We start from the raw sequence: 24,886 nt of genomic DNA on the forward strand, positions 1-24,886 counted from the left end.
AAGAGAGAGAGTAACGTTAAGTGCCCCGATGAAGGGCGTTCACACCACCCTAACAGCGATGCATGGGAAGCCAGCAACCGAAGGGAGAGAAGAAAGAGGAGTGGGTGCAGACGTTTCTCATGTAATGAGCTCATCCTCAACACACCATTGTGCTGACGCGTTGAGACCAAGAAACGAGAGGAAAGATGACTTATCACTAACCCGAGAGGGCAATGTCTCCAACTTAGCCATTGAGGAGTTGAGCACTTCAAGTGATTGTGATGGTGACGGGATAAGTGAGACAGAGTACCAAGATGGTGATGACGATTCCATGGAGGGGGACACTGGTTGCCCAGAGGAGTGGACACATCGGAATGAGGGGCGAGAGAGAGATACAAAAGAACAGATTTCCCCCTCCCCCCTCAACGCGATAACGCAAACTGAAGAAACTACTGACACGATGAGAGCTGAAATAGTCGTGTCGCAAACACAATTGGAAGAGGAGAGAATGACGGGGGTCGAGGCGAGACTGAAGATCTGTACTGCTATGATACACTCCGACTCTGCCACGACAACATCTAATGATGGAATTCCACGTACCAGGTCCATGAGGGAAAAATGTACAACAAGGACAGAGAGAGAAAATTCCATGAAAGCTACCTCGAACCCTACACACATGGTCGCTCAAACGAGTAGTAGCGCCCAGTCCGATAAAGTTAAGGGGAGTGTGGACCTAACGAAACACGATTCACAAGCCAATAAGCAGAAGAAAGAAATGAATGAAACAACTTGTGTACCAGCAGAAGAGACAGCAGCAGAGATGCTTGATCTAACAAACGTGACAACTCCAGGGAATGTGAGAGGACAAAGTGTGTCCCCATTAGATTGCTCGGATGGTCCCCACGAGTCCCCGTTTAAACCAACACACACTGGCGCTTCTTTCAAGCTACTGGCATGGACAAGAGTGGCCACAATGCACAACAAGGATCGCAAGGATCACAAAGTCTTAAATTTACAAACTCAAGAGGAAAAAGATCATGCGTTAAGAAACAACAAAAAAAGAACATCGGAGTCAAGCGTGGAAACGAGTATAGCTATGACAGAAGAAAACCCCTTAGAGACGCGGGCCCGCGACGTGAGATGGAAAGAAAGATTTACAAAGGATAGAGCTGCCGAGACACCACGTAGAAGGGATTCAGTAGAGCTCGCTGACCAGGTTCTGAGAGGCCTAGTAGAAATGAATTCCAATTTAGCGAAACGACGAAAGAATTCAGAAACACTCATGTGGAAGGACAACTCCACAAGCAGAGTGGCAAAGAACGAAGGAAAAGAGCCTACACGATGTGATGGCACTAGAAGCGAATACTCCTTCCTTCGAATCTAGAAACGAAGAGATTGCAGTATCTCAAAAAAGATGCAGAAGAAAACTAAGCTCTGATCTAGAACTTGAAGGCGGACATAAAAGATTTAAAAGTAATACGAGACGGAGTTTGACACCTACACCAAAGAGAGTAAGGGAGCAAACACAGAGTCAGGCCTCATCTGAGCCTGAAGATGAAGTAGAGTCTCTCCATTCAAAAAAGAAGAGACAACAGTTTGAGGCAACTCCGAGGGCTCCGCAAAACTCTGACGAAGTCACAACACTTGTCGAGACGACAATTGGAAGGCTGAGCCCTGTCTTAATGTCCGCCACGACGATAGCGGTGGCTCCGCTGCTGAAACTCTACGAAAATCTAAATGAGAGCCTTCGCGACCAAACACTGGTCGCCCTGCTGAATTCGAAAATTATAAAGCTCGAAATAGACTTGTTGGACATGACGACACAAGTCGTGGAAACTAGAAGAGGCAATGACATATCTTTAACAGCGCTAAAAGAGTCCTTAAAAGCAACAATAGAAGACAAAAGACTCTTGGCAGAAGTGACGAAACAAGCCCTGACTCTACTACAAAAAGATCGTGAACATAGAGCAGATGCAAATGAGAACCGATCCCCAGCAAAAATCCAAATTAATCCAGAGATAACGCATGCCACGATCACAATTGACAGCGATGTTGTATCTCTGACAAATGAGGAAACATTAAAACTAAAATCTGCGCCCACAAGAACAAGGAAGAACAAAAGTAGTTGCTCCGTGACAGACTTGGAAATGTCAATTGTGATGAGAGAGAGCGCAGAGAAATCAAAAAATACAAAGGACTCCTTGGATGGAGTAAGTGAAAGAAGCAACATAGAGAAAAACAATAAGAAAGAGGATCCCTCCAAAGTGGGTAAAGATGGGGGCAAAGACATGAATGAAAACTCACTCAAAACTCCAACAAAACAAAAGAGGCCCCAAGAAACGGACCTAATTGAGATTATACAAATGGAAAATGAGGAAGAAGGGTGCCAGAGTGAAGTCTCAGATGACACAAGGACGAATTCGAAAGGAAAAGAAGCGAGACAGACGGCGTTAAATAAAAAAGTCAATGACACAGCTGAAAAGAAGAACGATGTGGAATGGTTTGACATTTTCGAGCCTAGAAATGCAAAAAAGAGCTCCAGTTCAAGCCTAAACAGTAAGTCTGTCTCAAAGCAGAGCAAACAGAAAATGAAATCTAAAAATCAACAAGTGCAGAAGGTCAAAAATCCACGAAGCGCTGCAAACTTCTTCCGAAACATCAAAGCGCTAACTATTACAGTAAACAACACAGAGCCTACGGGCACGATTAACAAAAAAAGTAGCCCAGACTCCAGTGAGGCCAGAATAACAACGGCCACAGAAGAACTACCTAAAGATAAGTCCAGACAGACAGAGAAAACCAAAGAGGAAAGAAAAACAAAAACACCAGTGACGATCGAGGAGGAAGTCAAAAACGACGAAAATCTACTAGATATGTCAACCTACAGTTTACAGACCGAAGGAGAAGATGATGAAGATCACGCCATTGAGACAACTGACGAGTGCGAATCGAAAATCCAGCAAGATAAAAGGAGAGGAGTACCAATCTTGACATGCAAGATTCCTACAGAACCTGAAAAAGAGGGAGCGACAAGGCAAGTAGGAAAAAGTCATCCAATGGCCGGCGACCCCAAAGAAAGCAGACGCAACGTTAAAAAACAAAGAGCCCACAGACGGAAACGGCAAAAAATTCTGTACGTTGGAGGAGAAACGTTTAAGGAGCACACAACAACAAAAAAAAATTAACGTGACATGTAGACCATGTGGGGTATCACCTAATCCAACATTCAAAGACACGAAGCGCCAAACGAAGAGTGGGATACAATCAAATATAGTACCTTCTCCGAAAAATCAAAAAAAAGCAGACAAAGCAATCGAGCATAGCTGGAAATCGAAGAAAGATGAGAACTCCACACGATATAGAATACTAGTGGAAAAAATTGACCCCAAACAGAGTGACTCCGCTTTAAATAGATACTCGATACTGCAGATATTCCAAAAGATCCCGGTGTTAAGAACTTTAAAGAGTCCACAAATTGACAGGGTGGAAATTATAGCAGACTCAAACCATAAATTTGTATTGCTTCATATTGCAGAGAGAAAAGTTGTCGAACGGATAATGACGGGTGAGAGACAATTGTTGAACGCAGGTTATCAAGTGTACGAGGTAGACAATGCACTGGGAGGAAATGACCGTGAAAATTACAACGAAAAAGGTGCCCAGCTGATAACCGAAAAAGAAACACAAATGAAAAACCAACAGGAGAAAAGATTAATAAATGAAGCACAGGAAAACATAAACGAAGAAGACGAGGAAGGTGGCGGTACACAACTCTCGCTGGAGGAGATAAAGCAGAGAAAAATCAGTATAACAGTGGAGAACACCCAGGACCCAAAAAGGACACAGTGCAAAAAGATACTGAACACTGAGGAAGTGTCCCAATCGTGGAGATGGATAGCAAAATCCCTAAATGGGTCACCCATGAGCTAATGCCAAAAGGGAAAATTGGTAATAACCTCCTGGAACACGAGGGGGTTTAACCACCTACTGAACTCAACACCAGAGGACTTGAGGAAAGCCGACATTGTCTGTATGCAGGAAACATGGCTATCATGTATACCGTACATAGAAGGATATGAAATAGCTTTTAATCCGGCAATCTGTAATGGAAAAGGTCGCCCAATGTCAGGACAACTAACTCTAATTAAAAGGAAAAGGGGTCTGAGAATTAAGGAAATGTGGAATCTATCGTCCCATTTACAAAAAACCAGCATTGAAGCAGCGTGTCCGACAAAAACTAACAATCAGACTATCTACGTTTTAAACGTGTATTGGAATACAACAGCGAATTCGCATCTACAATTTGAGGATGACATCCTAGATGCAATCGACAGCACACTAGAAGGCGACCCAAACGCACTATTAATATTATGTGGTGATCTTAATATGAAGCTGATTGAGACCTTGCAAGCTAAAGTACTAGTGAATCACAGAGAAAAAACAAACTGTGAACGCTGGCTTAACGAAATGTCCTTAAGAAATCTAGTAATGCTGAACGGAGCAATAAATGGTGACATTCCAGCCAAACCAACCTGGACACGAGGAACACAAAAGTCAATAATAGACTACATTTTTGTCTCTGACAATATATTCCAGGAAATGGACTCCTTCCAAGTGGTCATGACTAACCACAGCGACCACAACATAGTAGCAGCCGAATGGAACAAGAACATCTTAGAGGAACGTAAGCAATGGAGACAAGATCCATCTGTAGTGCCTGGCCGAAACAGATTGCGCCTGAAACAACGCGACATTGTGGCAATCACCGAATTACTAGGAAAATCCCAAGAACAGAATTGTCCGACGGCTATAGAATACCAACAATTCCTTGAAATTTATAAAGTCAAAAAGGGAACGTCGTCGTTGAGACCGGAACACAGAAACCATCAGTTTGACCCAGAAGTTGCTCGAAGAAAAAGAGAATCAAGGAAATTAATACGGAAAATCAGGGCCTTTCAGGCAACAGACACAGTAACCCAGATAAAAAAGATAAAAAACCGGTACAACAACTGGTATAAACAGCGCAGAGCAATAGTAGAACAAAGAGACGCAGAGTCAATGTTGAAGGCGCTAAATCGTAAGAATACCAGAGGATTTTGGGACATCATCAATGATACACAGAACTCTAAGGCGCTGCTATCAAGCATGGTGCAAGAAAAAGAGTGGGTAAGGCATTACACAAGGTTATTTCAAAGGAGAAATTCATTCGAGACACCAAATGAAGACACGAGACAGCCGTGGGAAATTGAGATGGAAAGAGATGAAATCAGAGCGACCATCAAAAGATGGAACGCTTCCCGTGCGGCGGGACCTGATGGCCTGTCAAATGCAGACCTAAAAGAAAACATTGAAGAATGGTCAAATTTTTGCTACACACTATTCAAAGCAATAAAAAAGGAAGGGAAAATCCCTGGGACATGGAAAGCCGGGATTATAGTTCCAATTTACAAGGAGGGCGTTCGTACTGACCCCGCGAACTATCGCCCAATAGCCCTACTTGATGTAGTGGGAAAAGTGTTCGCATCGATGTTACAAGTCCAGCTGACCAAGTGGATCCAGCAAAACAAAGTATATGACGAACGCCAATCGGGCTTTGTCAAAGGTACAGGCTGTAGTATAAATCTGCTGATACTGAACCTGTTAAAAATCGACTCCATCAGATCAGGAAGAAAAATATACCTCGCCTTTATCGACATGGCAAATGCATTTGACGGTGTGGATAGAGAAATATTATGGGAGAAACTTAAAGAAAGAGGATGTAATGCGAGCCTGGATAGAAACCAACGAAAAAAGATCTTCGCATAAATGCATGCGGAACACTCCACCTGAAGTAAAAAGACGTAACACACTAGCGAAATACCTAACGTTATCACCATGTAAACGACTACGAAGACTATACCTGAAATTTTGCTTAAACATCTATGAAACGAAAGAGATTTTAATCCATCGAAGGAAGATCGCGGCAAGAAACTCGAAATGCAGGTTATGCGCAGAGGAAGATGAAAATCTAAAACACCTGGTCCTGCACTGTCCTGAACTCAAAGTTCAACGAGAAAAATGCTTAAAGAAAGAGAGATGTCGAGTCTCATCATATAGTCTGGAAGAATGGTGGACGCACCTCCACATCGGCGAAAGCAAATCCCTACTGATCGCAATGACGCGATTCCTCGACCAAATGCAAATTCGGTTAGAGGAGACTTCTCCATACGATGAGGATAAGACAATCACAAACGAATGATCAGGCGAACAGTGGAGACAAGGATCAAGAATGTCATCAATTTCATTCACACAGTTGCGAAAATAGAAGGCACGAAGAGCAAAGAACTAAAAGAGAACTAGAAAAATCGCCTGAGCAGAGTTACACTAAAGTTTAGGCGCGATAAGCCAAGGGAAAAATTGTCTTCCAGTCGTAATGTTCTCTGTTACTTTTAGATGCAATTGGTACATTTTAAAAAAAGTGTTTTGTTCTTGTGTAAAAAGTAAGTGTTTAAAAAAAAAAGTTTTCAAAAAGTTTGTAAAAACTGAATGAAAAATAAAAAAAAAAAAAAAAAAAAAAGACTCCATACCCTGGGACTGACCGCTGCCTCTCAGGGCATGTAAATTCAGCATTGGCTTTACTGGTCCCAAATTATGAACAGAAACCAGTACAAACCATCATATTGTGGACGTACTGGTCGGGGCAATTCGATTGCCCCGGGGTCTGTTATTCGAGGGGGCACGTCTCCGTCCCCCCTGATCGAGTTTTGGCTGGTGGCAGTGGATACTACTTTTTATATCCGACCGCAAATATATTCCTATGGGATTTTCCCATTGTTCGAGGCTACCACTTTTTAATATAGCCTCGAACATACCGCCGGTTTATTAAATTAATATAAAATCACTGGTTGGTAATTTTTGCCGAAACTAGGTTCCAAAATGGCGTTTGTGTTCGCTTCTGTGACTCCAACCCAAGTCGAGCCCTTTGTTCCACTGTTTGGCGGGCTTCTCCACAGAAGCCTCCAAAAGTGGTGCCACTCCGTCTGGGTACCACAGGTGGTGTGGGAGGGGGTTAAGGCACCCCGCACTCTTGTGTGATTGGTGCCGGCTCACCACTTAGCATGTTTGATTGACAGCTAGGCTGAATGAATGGGGGTTTGCTGCATAAAAGCAGGGCTTTGGGGACTGGAACTTCAGAATTCGCCACAGGACCTAAAGAATCCGAAGAGGGAGAAGCTGAGCCGACCTGCAACGACGACACCACCGGTGGAGCCCTGCTGAACTGTCTAACCACTTTTCCCCGAGGAGATCTCCAGTCCGGGGAGTCTTCTTCCTTTGACTGGTGGAGATAACCAGTTTGCCCGTCTTTTCGCCTTCCCGGATCATCTCGTGGCCGCCTTGTCTGTGCCAAGCACCCCGGCAACCGGAATACCACGGTTTTTCCACCACCCCGAATAAAAGGGTCTGACCTTTTAACCGGAGAACTCCGTGGCTGGTTTCTTCCCTGGCAGTGCAACGACCTTCAGCTTTCCTCCACGTCGAGACCATCTCTTCCTCTGGACGACGCCGTGACTTGCACCTGCTGCCAGGAACAACTGCCCCTGCTGGAGGATCCTCTCCACTTTGAAGGTACTGTGTCCGCCTGGCCTCCCTCGCAACTGTCTGTGTGGGGTGACTTAAAGCTTCCACTTGGGTTGGGCCTAGGCTGACTAACTGAACTTTTCTGAGCTGACTTAATTCTTTTCTGAACTCCCTGCAAGACTTCAAGACTTTTTAAAACTGTGTGATCTTGGGTGCATTGGTGCTCTGTTCTCTCAAAGAGGGAGCCTGGCCTCTGAACTTTTTTCTCACAAGTAGACTTGACTTTCCTGCCTTGCTGGGTGCTTCTAAAGTATTGTGTTGTGTGCTTTTCCTAATTTCTGCCTTTTCCCTCCCTTTTTCTTAATTTATTGGAGTTCCATCTTTAGTTAAGCGCTCTCCTCTGTCTGGAAATAAGTGGTGTTAACTAAGACTTGTCTAATAAGGAATAAGGGATGTACATCTAGTAATAGTGACTGTGTGAATTTACTTACCTCTTTTTGTGCTAGTGTAAATTACAAGTGTGTCTTTAAATAAATAATTATATACTTTTACACCAAAGCTCTGGTCAGTGTTTGCTTGTACTACTGTGTCTCTGTACCTATTGTGTATACTCTGCATACTGCCTAACTCATCGTGAGAGAAGTCTGACTGCTCAGTCACAGCTACCAGGTAAATCTGGGTGGTACAGACTGCTACCAATTGGGTTTACTGCCAACCACCTGTAGTCCTAAATCTTTTGCAGTGGTCCCTAAGGGAACTGCACAGGTTTCTGCCTAACAGTGCTCCTACCCACCAAGAACCTGAGGTATCCACTATCTCTGTTGTCAATTTGCACATGGAAATGGCCATTATGTCGACTATATTGAGAATTAACATCTGATGGATTTAGCCAGAGCTTCATGTGACAAATCTGAGGATGTCGTCCCTTCTCCCATGGGGTCAGGGCGGTACGTCCACAGTACAATAGTTCCGCTGGGGGTTGTGTATCAAAGGAGGATTCCAAAAACGATAGGGCCTCATTAGGAGTTTGCCGGTCCAGAAACAAAGGTGCTGGTAAGCTTACTGGCACCCTTGTTTCCGGATTGGCAAACTGAGTCTGCCTGCCATGGCCTCTGTGCCAGACAGGTCTGACCCTGCCAGGCACAGCGCACAGGGTAAGCAGACTGGTCACGGAAGTACTGGTACCGTCAGCAACAGTGCAGTGCTTCCATGTCCCCATTCTCATAGAGCCCATAGGACTCTATGGGAATGGGGACCTAAAATATGACGGCGCCCGACTTCCCGGGCCGCCTGACTCGTAATGAGCTGATGGCACCGGGAAGTCGGGTGCTGGTAAAATATTACGGGTCTGGCGCAACTCACCGGTAGCACCGGCTGGGTTACCGTCTGACCCGTTATGAGGCCCTATGTGTGGGTTACCCCCTTAACCTCAGAGACCTGGGGAGAACATCAGTACAATCAGAAAGTGATGCCTCGAGGGAAATTATAACAATTAATTAAATAGTTTCAGTTTGAAGACTCAATCCTATGTTGAATCGTGAACAGGAATCATGGACTGACCTTTTGATCATCTTTTGAACCCAAAATGTTTAATAGCCACATATATTAAAACAAGTAAATGCAAGCTTTGCTAATCTCGGAAACCAAGATCAAATATGTATCATGTAGCAAGTTTTAAGCTGCCAACCGATATGCAGGAATTGCAAGAACACCACTCTATACAGTAAATCGAATAAAGTACATGCAAGCGTACCTGCATTGTGCCAATTTGCATACAGTGCAAGCAGTGTAAACATTGGATATGCAAATCTGTGCCAATAGGTCACAGTAACAAAAACCTGGTATACTCGAGGGTGGTTAAGGAACACCCAATTAAATGATGTTCCTTTTTAATTCTCAGTTATCTAATTTACCGATTCCCTTGGAATAGTTCCAATAGAAGTGTCATCTAGAACAAGTGCAATGATGACCATCTTCTTCAGGACCTAAAATATTCCACTGGGATGCTGCCCAATTAATCATTTCATTGAGGGTATGTATATCCAGGTACACCGGTTGCTCCCTGCTAGTTCTGACAAAACACAAAAACAGATAAATATTTAAAAATCATTCACCCTGGTTAGCAGTCAGTCAACCATTCCTGTTATATATTACTAAATATATATAATGGGAGAAGGCTATTCATGATCCTCTACTTTAAGTTGCCACGGGGATAAAAGCCATCGTGATTTTTCACTTGAAGATGCAGTCAAAACATAGCATGCAAAGACACAACATAAACTAGGGTAAATAACCTCTAGTTGTGCCACAAGTCACAAATTATCTTACACACATGACTTTGCACATGAAGCAGGAAGAAACCCACCATACCTTAGCCAAGTTGACAATTCCTTAAGATGGCAGGTGAGCGATAAATAACTGTAGTAAATCAATGCGGCAGCGTCAGTGAAAGTAGCTCGCCCATTTGTAATGACATACATGGGAATATATAATCCATGTTGGGTCTAAAACTCTTGCCAGACTATCCTACAAAGTTGCAAATGAATGTTGGTTCTGTCTGGACTTACTCCGTATTAGATGCAACCGTGACAAAAAGGAGTATCAAATGGGGAAGGAAGCCTGCTACGAAATTGTCAATGGCTATTGTCAAGGAGCGCTTTATGCCCCTGCTTTAATACACCCATCCCCTTCTCCAGTGCCAGGTTCTCCTCCCCCCTCTTTAGATGGAGCCAATGTGTTCTGCTGCCAAATCTCTCAACCTAATACACTTGACAAGACTGAAGTACCAAATAATACCAAGTACCTTGCATCTGGTTTTAAAAGCTGTACTGCGAAGAAGATAACTGATTTTCCAAGGATTACTCTAGAGAACTAGAGTGAGCGGTCTAGCTTCTCACGGAAAGTCATTGGCTCAAACAAATGCAACAATCCAGCGCAGAAGTTCAAAAGCAATTCAGCTGGGATGCTAGAGTGGAACAATACTCCAAAGAGGAACTGCAGGAACCGTTCATTTGGCGAGCAGACTGGAACCTACAGGGAAGCCATGAACGGAAGAGAACCAGAGCCAGGTCCGAGCTAGAAGGACCTCTTGGGCTGATGCTGAGACAAACCTCTGGGCGCCTCAGGCCATGGCAAAGCACTTGCTAGGAAGGATGCACTTGTGCAGTCATACGACTGCAGAGCTGCTGCAGACCGCACCGCTTACCCGAACCTCGAAGCAACACAGCCGCTGGGGAAACATTGGTACCTGCAACGAAGAAACAAACAGGGACTTGGGTTACCCGAAAGGGGTTAGAAGCCCAGGGAAACAAGGGGGTTAAAATAGAAATTGGAACCAAATGGTCTGTGACCCCCTGAGGAGAAAGAGGGTGTGGGACCCTGAAAGGACATTGCGAGTCTGGGACCCCGCAACCATATGGAAATAAAAGTATAAGAGGGTCTTCGACCCAGACCATAAGCAAAATGGAAGAATCATATGTTTGGCAGGAGAGTGAACCAAACAAATTGGGCAAAGAATTGTGAGTCTTGGACCCACACCCATATGAGAAGCTGAGAATAAGAGCGCCTTGGACCCTGATTGAAAAAGGAGCAAACAAGGAAGAGTTGTATGCTTGGCATGGGAGTAAACCAAGCGGATACAATGCTGCACTGCGTGTCTGGGATCTGCACCCATGTGAAAGGCAATAGCCTACAGTAACGAGGAGTAAGAGAGTCTGGGACCCTGCGAGAATAAGATAGTCCATGAGAGGACAGTTGCTTGGCAGGAGAGGAAATCGAGCACCTCCAGAATATTGCGATTCTGGACCCGCACCCACATGAGAGATTGGTGAATAAGAGGGACAAGAACCCTGGAACCTAACAGTATATAATCCTACACTTGGTTGGGAAGTGTGCCAAGTTGGTGGGATAAGGAACTGTGAATACAAGAACTATATCCTTGTGAATTACCTAGTGACATTTACCTAAAGGGATGCAGGGCTGAGTAGCCCAAAACGTAAACAAGTAGTTGTAGTCTATGGGAAAGGAGTATAACCCTAGCCTTGGCATCCTATACTTATGAAAATTGTTTATTTCTTCAGTTTTGATTACCTGAGAGACTGGAATATTTTCTGTTTGTTGGAACTACCATGAGCACTTTACTTTTGGGTAGAGATCATCCTTGCACCGTTGGTTTAAGTTGTAAGTTTTGGGGACAGAGGTAGGCTTTTGAGACATGACAGTAACAGAGTTTTTGGTTTTGGGAGTTTTTGGGAGAGGAAGAGCAAGAGGTAAGAACAGGAAAGTGAGCACCGGGACAACAGAGGGAGTCTTCTGGAAGAGCTTGTCCAGAAAGGTGCTCCAGAGCTGATGGGGGCAGGCACAGTCGGAGGTAGAGAAAAGGGAGCAGTGAAGGCTAATGCTAAAATCCTAGTGCAGCCTTTACATTAAAAAGTGGCACCAGAATTCCCAGCCAAGGTGGGAATGTGAACGTTCCCCAGTCAGATGACCTAAGGGTACCAAGGCGTTGCTGATTAATACCAAAAGTCCCAGACCAGGAAATTAGTTCTCTGAACCACTATAAAATGTTAGTAACATTGAATGGCTGTTTGACCTACACAGGGCAGCATCCCTGACCTAGAAAAAGGATGTGCGTAATACTACAATCCTGAAAAAAGAGAACCAAGTTGAAGCAAATGTCAAACATTTTGATCCCCCGTTTGTTTAGTCTCCCATCCTTTCGTTTCTTGCCCAGAAATTCCCTTCAGGTCTCACCCATGAACACCAAAATGTTAATCGTAAAGAAACTACTGAACAAAGAAACTGGTTTCTGGATACCCGTATTGCAAGTCTTAGCATAGTGAAGCAATTGAAGGACAGAGAAAATGTAAGTTCAATGGGTTGCGAAGAAACAATCATAACTAGTTTCCCTGTGACATTCCCTTTCCAATGTGCTTGCCATCTGATATTTATTTGAAAATGTTTTTTATTTTTTCCAAGGGGTTTCCTGATACCAACAAACCAAGACTCTTCTATCATTTGGAGGAATCCTTTAAGCTTTAAGAAAAGCATACTGAATGAACTACTACCTCAAAGTCCTCTCCTCAGTCTATTGGTCTCAGCAATAATAAATCCTTAATGCTGCTTGTTACTCGGTTTTCTTTCTTATAGTGATATTTGCTCATAGTCATTACAGGCCATTTTTCTAAATGCAGAATGCATTTTTTTTCCGGGATGTTTTGCTGTGTTGCTGGAAAATGTTTTAATTGACAGGTCTATTTAAACCTTCTTTCAGCTTTTCTGAGATTGTAGCTGAGCCACCCAGCCACACAGATGCCATCTGGAAACAGCAGTCGGAAACTAAATTGCAGCTTTTACCTGCTCGTATTCAGCGTGACAAAAAACCTTCACGGCCCCCAAAGAAGAAGTACCAAAAGGCAGGACTCTACTCAGATGTGTACAAAACAACAGAGTAAGTGTAATCTGTGAACAGCTCATTTAATTCAGTAGTAAATTATTTCATACAAATGTTTGCAGTAAAACATTTAATAGGACTGTGAAAAGTGCATAAGCGATAATGTTTGGAAGTCTTTAAATGTAATTGAAATGATCACACTTGCTGTGACCTTTGCAGAGCTTTGTCATTCAGTGAGGAAAGGCTGCTTAATGTCCAAGCCTTAACCCTCTCAAAATACATGGCTGACAGATAGTAAGGTTGTGAAATACAGCCCAAATCAACTACCTTGCTCCCGATTAATTACTTGGAGTCGGCACTGAGTCTTGAGTGTCTTGGGGAGAAACTGTGCTTTTCGTTTTGCTGCTACTATTTGGAGTCCCTCATCTAGCTCACTGCCAGCCAGGAGGCGGAGGCGGAGCTATTCCTTCAAAAACCCAGTGCACCCGCGGAGCGGCGCGGAGTCGGCACTGAGTCTTGAGTGTCTTTGGTGCCTTTGGTCCCTTGGTTCCGTTGACCCTGCTGGTGTGCTGGTGTTTTTTTTTTTTTTTCTTTCTCTTCTTGCGACTTTCCTACTTGCATTCTAAGAAAGTGCAGGGTTTTTGTAACTAATATGATGGAAAACAATGATATAATGGACGTGCCTCAGAACCGGTCAGGCCTACGCCGAGGTGGAGGCAGCTCTACCAATCCCGCGGTAAGAAGAAAAGCTTCTACATACATAATAAATACAGATAAAAATGACATAGTCAATGCAACATCAGCCTTAAATATTGCCGAATCATTAAATGCTTCTAAAATGCATTTATCGGCCAGCTGTAGTACCGAGACTTGTATGCAGGAGTGTATGCAGGAGTGTATGCAGAAGCGTATGCATGAGTGTTGTGAGAATGGCGAGTTTGATGGAATTGGCGAGGTGATTGAGTGCTGCGCGTGTTGCGAACCTAAACAGCTTGAGAATGGTACTGAAATTGAAAATGAAACTGAACAAGCTAATAACTCTATTGACGAAGGTGATAATGATTGCTTCATTACTGAAACTAAAACTGAAACTGAAAAGCGAATTGAAACTGAAATTCAAAGCAAAATATCTAAAACAACTACAACAACTATAATAAATAAGTCTCCATTTACTACTGGCTCTGTGTCTGAACCTAGCACTGCCACTAAAGATGGTCCCCGAGAATGCAAATACTACTCATGCTCTGAGTTTCTGATTGATGGAAATATGGATGGAAACAAAATGGTACCAGCAGAGATCTTTCCTCAATTACGTGACTTAGCTGCAAAAATTGTCCAATGTACAAATGAAGATAATAACGTGCATACCTTGCCTCCGTCTCGAGAGGTATTGTGTAGTGAGCGGACTCATGTCAAACTTAGTCCTAAAACAGGCCACGCAACTAGAAAAACGTCATCACAAATAAGTGACAATGAACAACCCCAATTCGGCAATTGTAATATATTGGAACAACAACCTCTTATCAAAAGGCAAGACACAGTGACCTATGAAAGAAGGGATTCAATTAGCGTGGCTGATAAACTTCTGAAAGACTTATTAAAAATGAATCTGGACTTCAACAATCGGATCAACAATAAACAAAAATGCACTTCCACTTCAAAGATAAGGGGTGATATGACGCAGTTGATATCTCATGATGATGCATATACGGAAAACTTTGAAACAAGAAACAATCTACCGGCAGATCTCAATACATCTATGACAACTCGTAGTCCTGCACACAAAAGGAAAAGAGGCAGAAATAGCTTTTCAGACGACATAGCCTGCTCACAAACAAGATCTCTACAACAGTCACATAGACCTCATTCACCAATAAGATTTACAACAATTGAAAACAAAAATCAAACGCATTGGAAAGGACCAAGCGAAACTTCGATCCTTGTAAACGAGAATAGAAATATTTCATCTGTATCATCGACTTCCTCTTCCTCTGATACTGATGATTCGTCTCTAATGGAAAGACCGTTTCCAAAAATAAGACGTGGATGTGGGAAAAATAAGGCGTCTTACTCAAAAAAAGATAAGGGCGTTCCTGTACTAAATATATCTGACATTCAAACAACGGTTATATCCTCCATGAATATCGTACTCTCTCCGTACCTTAAATTATATGAACAATTGGATGGAAACATTAAAGATTTAACCACGCTAATAGCTTTGCTAAACACCAAAGTTGCAAATATGGTAACTGAACAACAAAGAAGTCAGGATAACCAAAAACAAGAAAAGACTCAAAATGCCAACTTCCTAAAATTAATCTTAGACGCTAATCACAATTCACGTGAGGATAAAAATTAATAGCTGAAGTTGCCCGAGAAGCGCTGAAGCTTTTTAATAAACCTCACATTCCTGCCTCAAAGGATGGTGCCTATAACATTTCTAGTATAGATAACTGTCGTAATACTTCTACTTTGGAGAAATATTGTCTGTCAACAGAGCATCCGATTTTGGAGTGCGGAAACACTGAACAGGTATGTAAAAAGAATGACCCCTCTCTGCTGAAAAAAGTTAAAGCAACTATCATAGTGCTTGTAGAAAAAGATAAAGGAAAAATCTGGGAAGTATGCCAACCGATGTCAGAAGAATCATTTATTGCACCCAGGGCTGAGCGCGAAATTTTAGTGGATGGTTCGCAAGAGAAAAGCCTGGACAGACCTAAAAAGACTTTGAATGTATCACCAGAAGAGTGTACTTGTACACTACAATCTACACAGAACGAAAATAAAAACAATGAAAGCTGTGAAAATCCTCAAACGAAAGATTTAATTGAAACAATAGTAATAATTGATGAACAAAATGTTAGCGAAAATCGGTCTAAAACAAGTGCTAAAGCTAGCGCAAATGAAGATCATGCCACTAAAAATGTAATAAATGATAAAACAAAAATAATGGATAAAGATATATCAAGTGAGATTAAAGATCAACAAGAAAATAACATAGAAGCTCCCAAGGCTCTTTATGATATATTTGGAAAAAACAGCCTAAAACAAGTCCCAAAAGGAGTCCAGCAAAAAACGAAATCTAAAAATCAAAAAAGAGTGAAAATAACAAATGGGGCACGAGCCTTCTTAAGAAATTTGAAATCAGTCACTGTTAATGTATCATCTAACAATTGCGATACTTTGAAAAATATCTCGGAGCCACCCCGAGATCTTGAAATACAAAATGCAACATCCATACTTCACAACACTGATCACCACACTATAACGGAGGATGAAGCAGCCGACATCGAGACTTTAATGAATCTCTCAACGTACGAAGATCCACAGGAAGTCAAAAAAACGGAATGTGATAAAGAAAATGAAGAGATTAATTTGACTCAGATTAAAACATCGACAGAATCCATTGAACCAACAAAAAAAGGAGAGGAATTGACATCTGAGCGACTTTGTGAGTGGGTGTCTGAACCAAAAAACCCATCACTAACTTTTACAAAGAAACAGTCAGCCCGTTTAGAACCTTAGATGAAAAAAGGAAAAAACTCACATCCATGTTTGTAAGCCAAGATAACATCTCTTTAAAAAAGAATATCGCTTTGAACTACAAACCAGCAGACGCAGAAAGAACACTGATAGAGGACAACTTCTCTCCAATAAATAAAAGTGTGATGACTAATGCAACTGCAGATCGTGATTTCCGTAAAGGGAAAGAAGACCTCCCTAAAGTTCAAAAAAGAAATGTCTATACTAATGGCGAGAAAAACAATATCAACAAAATAAAGGCAAAATACTGCCTAAGTCTAGAACGAATTCTGAATATTAAGGATGGACTCATAATGAATAGGAAAAATGTGTTAAGTCTGTTCCATCACGTCCCTGTGCTACGCACCATTGAGTCTAGTGACATCCAGGCTGTAGAATTTAAGGATGATACCGTATTGGACAGAGTGTTCTTACATGTAAATTCTAGACTTGTCTGTGAAACTCTACTGCAAGGTGCTGCAGCTCTACTACCCTGTGGTTTTGACATTGTAGAAGTAGATAGTTCCATCATGACTAAAAAACCAAATGATGTGGTACCTTTGACAGAATGTCACCGAAAGGAAGCTCCAAATGAAAAGCAATCAAACTCGCAAATAATTGATGATGAAAGTTGGAAGGCAGAATATAAACCATTTAACCTACTTCGAAATGAACAGCTCAATAATCAAAAAACAAAACAATCTGAGTTAATCCGAATTACAGTAAAAAACACTCACCAAATACCACAAAAAAAAGGAAGCGAAATGAATCGGGTATCTCATAATGAGTGGAACTGGCTAGCAGCAACCTTAGCAGATAATAACCGAAGTTAATGCTTACTGAAACCGAAAAATGCTAGCCTAACCATTGGCTCGTGGAATACAAGAGGCTTTACCCATTTATATAACTTCAAAGAAAACTGGATGAATGAGATAGATATAATATGCCTTCAAGAAACTTGGCTGGATATCTGCCCAATCGCAGAGGATTATGAAATAGCACTTAACCCTGCTATTAAAGGGATAAAAGGACGTCCAAGCGCAGGCATTTTAACTCTTGTAAAAAAAGCCTCTGGTTGTAGGCTGATGGAATATAACAACATATCCTACATTCAAGTTGTTACCATCAAAAGGAACACTAATGATGACAATAAACATCTGACACTTTTTGTCATTAATTTATATTGGCATCATAGTAAAGCTGGAACATCGTCCTTTGTTGAACATATTATGGATACAATTGACGAATTAATGATTAAAGACACCAGTGCTGGCCTGATCATATGTGGAGACTTCAATTTAGATCTTATGGAAAGAAGCAAGAATTATCTTCCAAGGAAACAGGATTTGATACAAAAATGGTCCGAAGAACTGACTTTAAGGAGAATCTCCAGACTGAATGGTAATGTCGAGGGAGACATACCTGCCAAATCTACCTGGCAAAGAAAGGAACAGAACTCCATCCTGGATTACATCTTTGTATCTGAAAATTTATCACCTCGTATTTTAGATTTCTAAGTCCTTAATACACAAGTCAGCGATCACAATATGATCATAGCACATCTTGAAATGCCACCACAATTATCCTCTACAACATGGAATTGGAAAATAATTCCCAACAATAGCGGCAATAGATTAAAACTTAATTCACATCATGTGAATATATTGAAAAAAGATTATGAGAAACAAATTGACCTGTTAGGCGTAGATTACACTCCCCTATTAGAACAGTATAAGATTTCTAGAAACCCAAATGGTATTCAGTCCCAAAAATACTCACATACTTACAATCCTGAAATCGTCATGAGAAAGAGAGAAATGCGCAAGGCTCTACGCCAACTAAAAAATGACAGCCACATGGATGCTCTAAAGAAGAGAAAAAAGATCAAACAAAACTATAAAAACTGGTTGATAGCACATCGTGCTTTAACAGAACAACATGTTGCTGAACAAATAATGAATTCTATGAAAGAGAAAAACTCTGCAGATTTTTGGTCAATTATTAATAACCAATCTGGAATACCAACAGCATTGAATAAAAACATGGTCACTGAACAAAAATGGATTGAGCATTTTTCAATCCTGTTCTCAAAAAAGGGTAGCACACCTGATCCTCCATTACCTGCACTCTCTCCTTGGGATATTCAGTTTGATCAGGCGGAAATCTTGTTAGACATCAAAAAACTTTCCAATTCTCGAGCGCCTGGCCCGGATGGCTTAACAAATGCCATGTTAAAATCTGATCCGGATGCCTGGGCTGAGTTTTGTAAGGTTCTGTTTGATAAAATCGCTATGGAAGGTATCACCCCAGTGTCATGGAAAAAAGCCATTGTTGTCCCAATATTCAAAAAGGGCAATCGATCAAACCCAATGGATTATAGGCCTATTGCCTTGTTAGATGTATTGGGTAAGGTTTATGCAACACAACTCCAACATAGACTGATGGATTGGCTAATGTTAACCAATCATATTGACGCCAGACAAAGTGGATTTGTGAAGGGTGTTGGCTGTTGCCTAAATTTAATACTCATTAACTTAATAAAAATGGACATGATTATGAAAAAATCAAAAGTGTACCTTGCATTCGTTGACCTATCTCATGCTTTCGATAGCATAGATAGGGAAACCCTTTGGACAAAATTTCAAAAAGCTGGAATTGTCCAAATAGCCTGTTACATGCCATCAAGGATTTGCATACCGATACTAAAATCTATATTCGGTTAGACGCAAACGGCACTCTATCAAAACCCATTCACACTTACTGCGGAGTTAAACAAGGGTGTCCTCTAGCGGCAATATTATTCAATGCTTTCATCTCTGACATTGGGGATGCACTTGGGAAAGCCAAAGGATTTGACCCCAAGATAATTGACACTCCTCTAAATGGGGTCCTGTATGCTGATGACCTTGTCCTAATGGACCTTACACCCATTGGACTACAACGGAAATTACATGTGTTAGAAAAATATGTCCAAGATAATGGTCTACAGATAAATTCGAGTAAATCTGTCATCTTAACACTTCAAAACCTGACTAAAGGTACATCCAAGAATTTCAACTGGTGCCTTAACGGCGAAATACTCCAAGAGGTAAAACAGGTAAAATACCTAGGTATGTGGTTAAATTCCAACATAAATGACCATACTTGGGTTGAGAAAACTAAATCAAAATGTCGTCAATTAAGCGCCCAAGCTATGGCCTTAGACAAAAAATATGGCAAGTTCTCATTGATTCCAACCTTAAAGTTCTACAAACAAAAAGCGGTGCCTGCGATAATCTATGGTGCTGAAACTGCGTTTGGATGCCCCGCAAGTTTGTGGGATACACTTGAAAACATGTTTTGGGGCAGAATTCTGAAAGTCGGTAGAGGATTGCCGGCAGTTGTAGTAAGATACGAATTGGGGCTGATTTCAATAAATGCAAAAGTCACATGGAATACTCTGTCAATCTTTCGTAAGATAATCCTGCCAAATGGCGCACCGCAAATGAAAATTCTTCATAATTTGGCCGACAATCAATCGAAAAAAGCTATTTTTTCAGCCTGGTTAAATCAATGTCATCAGATCCAAATGGATATAAAAAGCGATGCGATCACTCTGATGGAAAATCCAGATGCTGTAAAAAAAAACTATTTGAAATTGATTGGATCAACACCTGCACAGACAGAGCCAAATACTCGCTTATGAAAAATGTTCCCCCAGAAGGAAAAGCTTATAATTCAATCTATAAATATCTTGAAAAATGTCCGGACAAACAGAAGAGAATTCTGCTTATGAAATTCAGGCTAAATCAATTCAAGACAAAAGAGGTAATTAGACGATGGCCTAAATATGAGAAACTGAACCCGAACTGCAGATTCTGTGACCATTTTGAAGAGAATATCAAACATCTGGTTTTAACCTGTAAAGCTTTCTCTACGAGAAGAATGACACTGCTTAATACAATTGTGGCAAATAAACCTCTTCAAACCATGGAAGAATGGTGGATGGAATGTTTCACAGAGGCTAATAATAAACTAACACATGCCTTGACATTTCTCCTTAAAAACATTGAAGATGAACTAGCAAAATCACATGAAAATGGATGTAAATATTAGCCAACATGCTGTGTGATACATTTTGTCCAATTAAGTGTTTATTTTTTCTATTTACTTATGACTTCTATCGTTTATATTGTTTATATTCCTTACTCTGTGAAATTCTCTGTCTTCACCTGCTTATTGGTCAATTATGATATCTTTTTAAACGAGTAATCAAATGTAATGTTACTTCTTTTAAAGGTTTTTTATAAACCAATAAAAAAAAAAAATAATAATTACTTGGAGTTACTTGCATACTCCTGCGATAATTGTAATCTTAACATGTGCAATTTTGAGGCATCTGCTGTTTTGTAGAGCCTTAAATGTTGAAGAGCACTCTTATTTCTTCTTCTTTTTCTTTTTTTTTCATCTCTTCTCTCTCTTCTCTCTCTTCTCTCTCTTCTCTCTCTTCTCTCTCTTCTCTCTCTTCTCTCTCTTCTCTCTCTTCTCTCTCTTCTCTCTCTTCTCTCTCTTCTCTCTTCTTCTCTCTTCTTCTCTCTTCTTCTTCTTTTTTCTTCCCCCCCCGCAAGTGGACAAATTCACAGCCATTTAATTCAATGTGAAAACCACAGCTACCATTGAATCATGGGATGAAGAGATCCCATTTGCGACTGGGCAGCATGCCTGTAGGGAGAGACTGATATCACATCTGTCTACCATGTACATGCATGTAGAGGTACTCGGGGCATGGGAGGTAAGGTGGTGCAATAGGGTTATTGTTTGAATGCAATTACATTAAGCAGGCCTGGCAAATACTTGGGTTCACCATGTTCCACTCAGATCCAGCAATGACATACGCCTTGAACCAAAGCAATACTGAAACTGAAATATGGCTGATTAGTGTTCTCTTGCAACTCAGCAAAACTTTAGAAACTCACTACTCAAGGAACTAAGAACAGAAGAAAATCTAAAAATCTGAAAACTACTAAAAATGTGTCTCTTTAACTCTTAGAAAAAGAAACTCTGACCGCAGAAATAGGAAATTCACCATAATTAATTCTAAAACAATAACAAACCAAAATAAACTGGACTGGGCCAACGTAAGGAAAGTATAATATTGACACAATGAGGAATTCTGCCTAATCAAAAAAATGGAACTTACAAGAACGCACAGACCTTCACTACTAACCTTACTAAACATTTAACTTTCCTACAAACTCTGCTCAACCGCAAAATACAACATGCACCCCTTCCACAGCACAAACTGGAAATCACACCGCAAACTGCACTCCGCCCCCTCTGTATATAACTCAACTCAACCCAACACACTAAACCTCCAGCCCTACGCCACAGACACACAACAATCCCATATGGACCCACACACACCAAAAAACCTAAACCATACCATCTAGAAGCAAACCCAATACACAGTGACTGTTTTTTCCAAACTAAAGCTACCAACAGTGCAGCATAAAGCTCTCTTGCGGTATCCCTCTCCGTCCCACTAACAAACCCTCACCAAACCTCCTTCCTTTTCTGATCCACCCGAGTGCCTGTAGAACATGAAGAGATGTCACCAGAAACTGAAATGTGTATGTAATCAGTTTTCCATTTCAGTGGCACGGACCTTGTAGAAGATGATGGGACACGAACGATGAAGAGGCTGGCAGTGGGGGGAGGGAAGAAACCTGTGGAGAATAACTTGGGGATGTAGGCAAGAGTAGCGGCAGGAGACATTGCAGCAACATCAGAGGAAGGTGCTAGAGGGCTATTTTCACCCACACATACTAATGAAAAGCTAATCTGGTTACTCGATGGTATAGAAAGACAATCTGCACTGGTCAAAACCAATGTAAATTTAGGTAATAATGAAAAGTGAGCAGGCAGATGATTGTCGGGATCATGCAATTGAGTAGTAGTAGTTTGGTACATATTGCAAGGCAGACATCCAGACCACCAGACATGAAAAAACTATCCCTGAATGGAAAAAACTCTGTGCACCCTTTTGCATGGAAAAACATGTATTTTGTACACAAAAAAGGAACGAGGTGACATAGTCCCGTAGAATCAAATCGACACAGAGCTCTATTAGTTCCAAGCAAGCATGACTTTATAAAGAGAGACATCAAAGCACTCTGTATATATTCATCTCCTACCCTCCTTGGCTACCACATATATACATATTACCTGTCCCCTATAGTCCCTCGACCGATAGGTCACATCCTAATCTACCCCAGCCTCTAGCACGTGCTCCCCTACTCTGTCACCTTGAGTTCCTGCTACCTGATTGTCAGGCCTCCTAGAATGTTACCTTCCCTGGGCCTAATCACATGATGAGCATCTGGTTGTTAACATGAGCTCAATTGATACCTCAAAGGTCAAATAGGCCCTTTAGAATAAAGGAGGGCTTCGCTTGATACCAGACATGTGAGCGCCCCCACCATAGCCATCGTCGGACTAAATTTGTTGGTGTCGCCTCTTGCTCATCGTTTTACAAATCACGGGATGCCTGGAACTTCTCCTGGGTCTCTCAAGGACCATACCAGTCAGTCAGATTCGAATGGATTGTGTCCTCCCACGTATTCCTCATCTTAGATATATCCTTACCTTCAGCTTTGCTGATTTGGAATTTTTTTTTCTCTCTCCCCACTAGAAGGGGCTCCACTCGAGGCCGCAGTGTCGATGTGCCTCGACGGCATCCGTCGAACACCATCATCCGCTGTATAAATGCCTCGAGCGCGCCCGTTGGCCTCAGTTCCATTTTTCCGTTAGCTTCGCTTCAGATCATTACAAACGGCGCTTCAGTTTCGTGAGAAATAATGTTGTCTTCATCAAACCCTTCTACACTGGATTCAAGAAATGCCAGAAATGTGGGAAGATGTCGCTGACTGATCCCCATAAAAATTGCCTCTGGTGCCTCGGTTCCGAACACCGTATTGATGACTGCGGTTCTTGTCAGTCGATGACCCATAAGGCCTTAAAAGAATGGAGAGGTAAACTGGCGATGGGGGAGGGTTCATCGAAGTCTTCTTCGAAGGGTGGAAAAGACTCAGCTGAGTCTTCGGTAAAACACCATAAAAAATATAGGTTGAGGAGCAGATCCGGGAAGTCCTCTTCTTCGTCCTCCAAAAAGGCGGAAAAAAGACATCATCGGTCTCACTCTTCTGCTTCCTCAACGTCATCTGAGTAAGTTATAACATGTCCTTCAAGACATGACTCCCTGAGAAAATGGTAAGCATTTAGGGCTTCTATGTTAAAAAATGTTGGGAACGCAGCCTAGACCCCCCATCAAAAAATTCTAACGAAGACCATGACCCTGCTCACAAGAAAGGTGACAGGGGAAGATCTAAAATAAGAAAATCTGCCAAAAAATTGTCAAGGGTGTCATCCAGGGAGTCTAACCAAACACCTCATGGAAAAAGCCTACCGGTGCATAAACTGGAGGTAGAAGGAAAGAAAATGGCGTCAGACTCTCATGCGTCATCGAGGTCTATATCAAACACCCTCGAAGCCATTGAAGACAATAGAGCACAAGACGTCGACGACTCAACCTGAAAAGGTCACGTCGAGTGTACAGTTGACAGTTTGAAAGGCTCCTTCGACAGTGTCGATGGTCTCGACAATTCCATCGACGATTCCTTTCAGGGCATCGAAAGCTACCTCGACAATATCGAAGGTTGTTGCTACAACATCAACGTTTTTGTTGACGCCCATGCCTATACCAATGTTACAACCTATACCATCTGAAAAGGTTTTTCATCCTGAGAGTAGACATGATTTCTTTAGGACCATGTAATCCCTATATGGAGGAGAGTCATCAGCAGATGAAGAGGTTTCTCCTGCTGGTGTTAAATCTTGCACAAGACCATCCCCTGAGGAGTTAGTTGACCCTCAATCTAAAATACAAGAACTACATGAATGCTTACAATCAGCAAGTGGTCTGGATACCTCTCCAGAATATGAATTTGAAAAACCTGACCCAGCAGAACATGCTGATGCGGGCTATAGAAAATTAATGAGTGGAGTTACTGAATTCATGGGGTGGGGTCGAAATTCACCTATCAAGATGATGACATGATATCCTTTCAGGAGGACCTCAGCAAGACCCCATACTTCCCTTTCATGTCCTCTTACAAAGGAGGGTTAATACTGCATGGGAACATCCTGAAGCCATTCCAGCAGTTAACAAAATAATAATAATTCGGCACAAAATGTTTGTGAATAAATATAGACACTGTAATTCTGACCCAGAATACTTAAGTAAACACCCATCTCCAGAAAGTCTGGTAGTTCAAGCAGTTACCTCTACTAGAAATGCTGCATACCCCACAATTCCCCGGATAGGGATGATAAAAAGGTTGATGCATGGTCCAGGAAGATTTTTACGTCAGGGAGCATGGCTTTAAAATCCACTAATGT

The 24,886-nt window shown here is 41.7% G+C and overlaps 1 protein-coding gene across 2 annotated transcripts in view; it reads left to right on the forward strand.

The window, feature by feature from the left end:
• Positions 1–24,886, forward strand: part of ASH1L (ASH1 like histone lysine methyltransferase) — a 2,936,548-nt gene that overhangs the window by 718,064 nt on the left and 2,193,598 nt on the right. For both annotated transcript variants that reach the window (XM_069650029.1, XM_069650033.1), the window contains exon 6: positions 12,809–12,985. In XM_069650029.1, coding sequence (XP_069506130.1) covers positions 12,809–12,985 — 177 coding nt within the window. The remainder of the gene's footprint in view (positions 1–12,808; positions 12,986–24,886) is intronic.

This window comes from Ambystoma mexicanum, chromosome 1p (genome assembly GCF_040938575.1).
Source record: "Ambystoma mexicanum isolate Mex_15411 chromosome 1p, UKY_AmexF1_1, whole genome shotgun sequence".
Lineage (NCBI taxonomy): Eukaryota > Metazoa > Chordata > Amphibia > Caudata > Ambystomatidae > Ambystoma > Ambystoma mexicanum.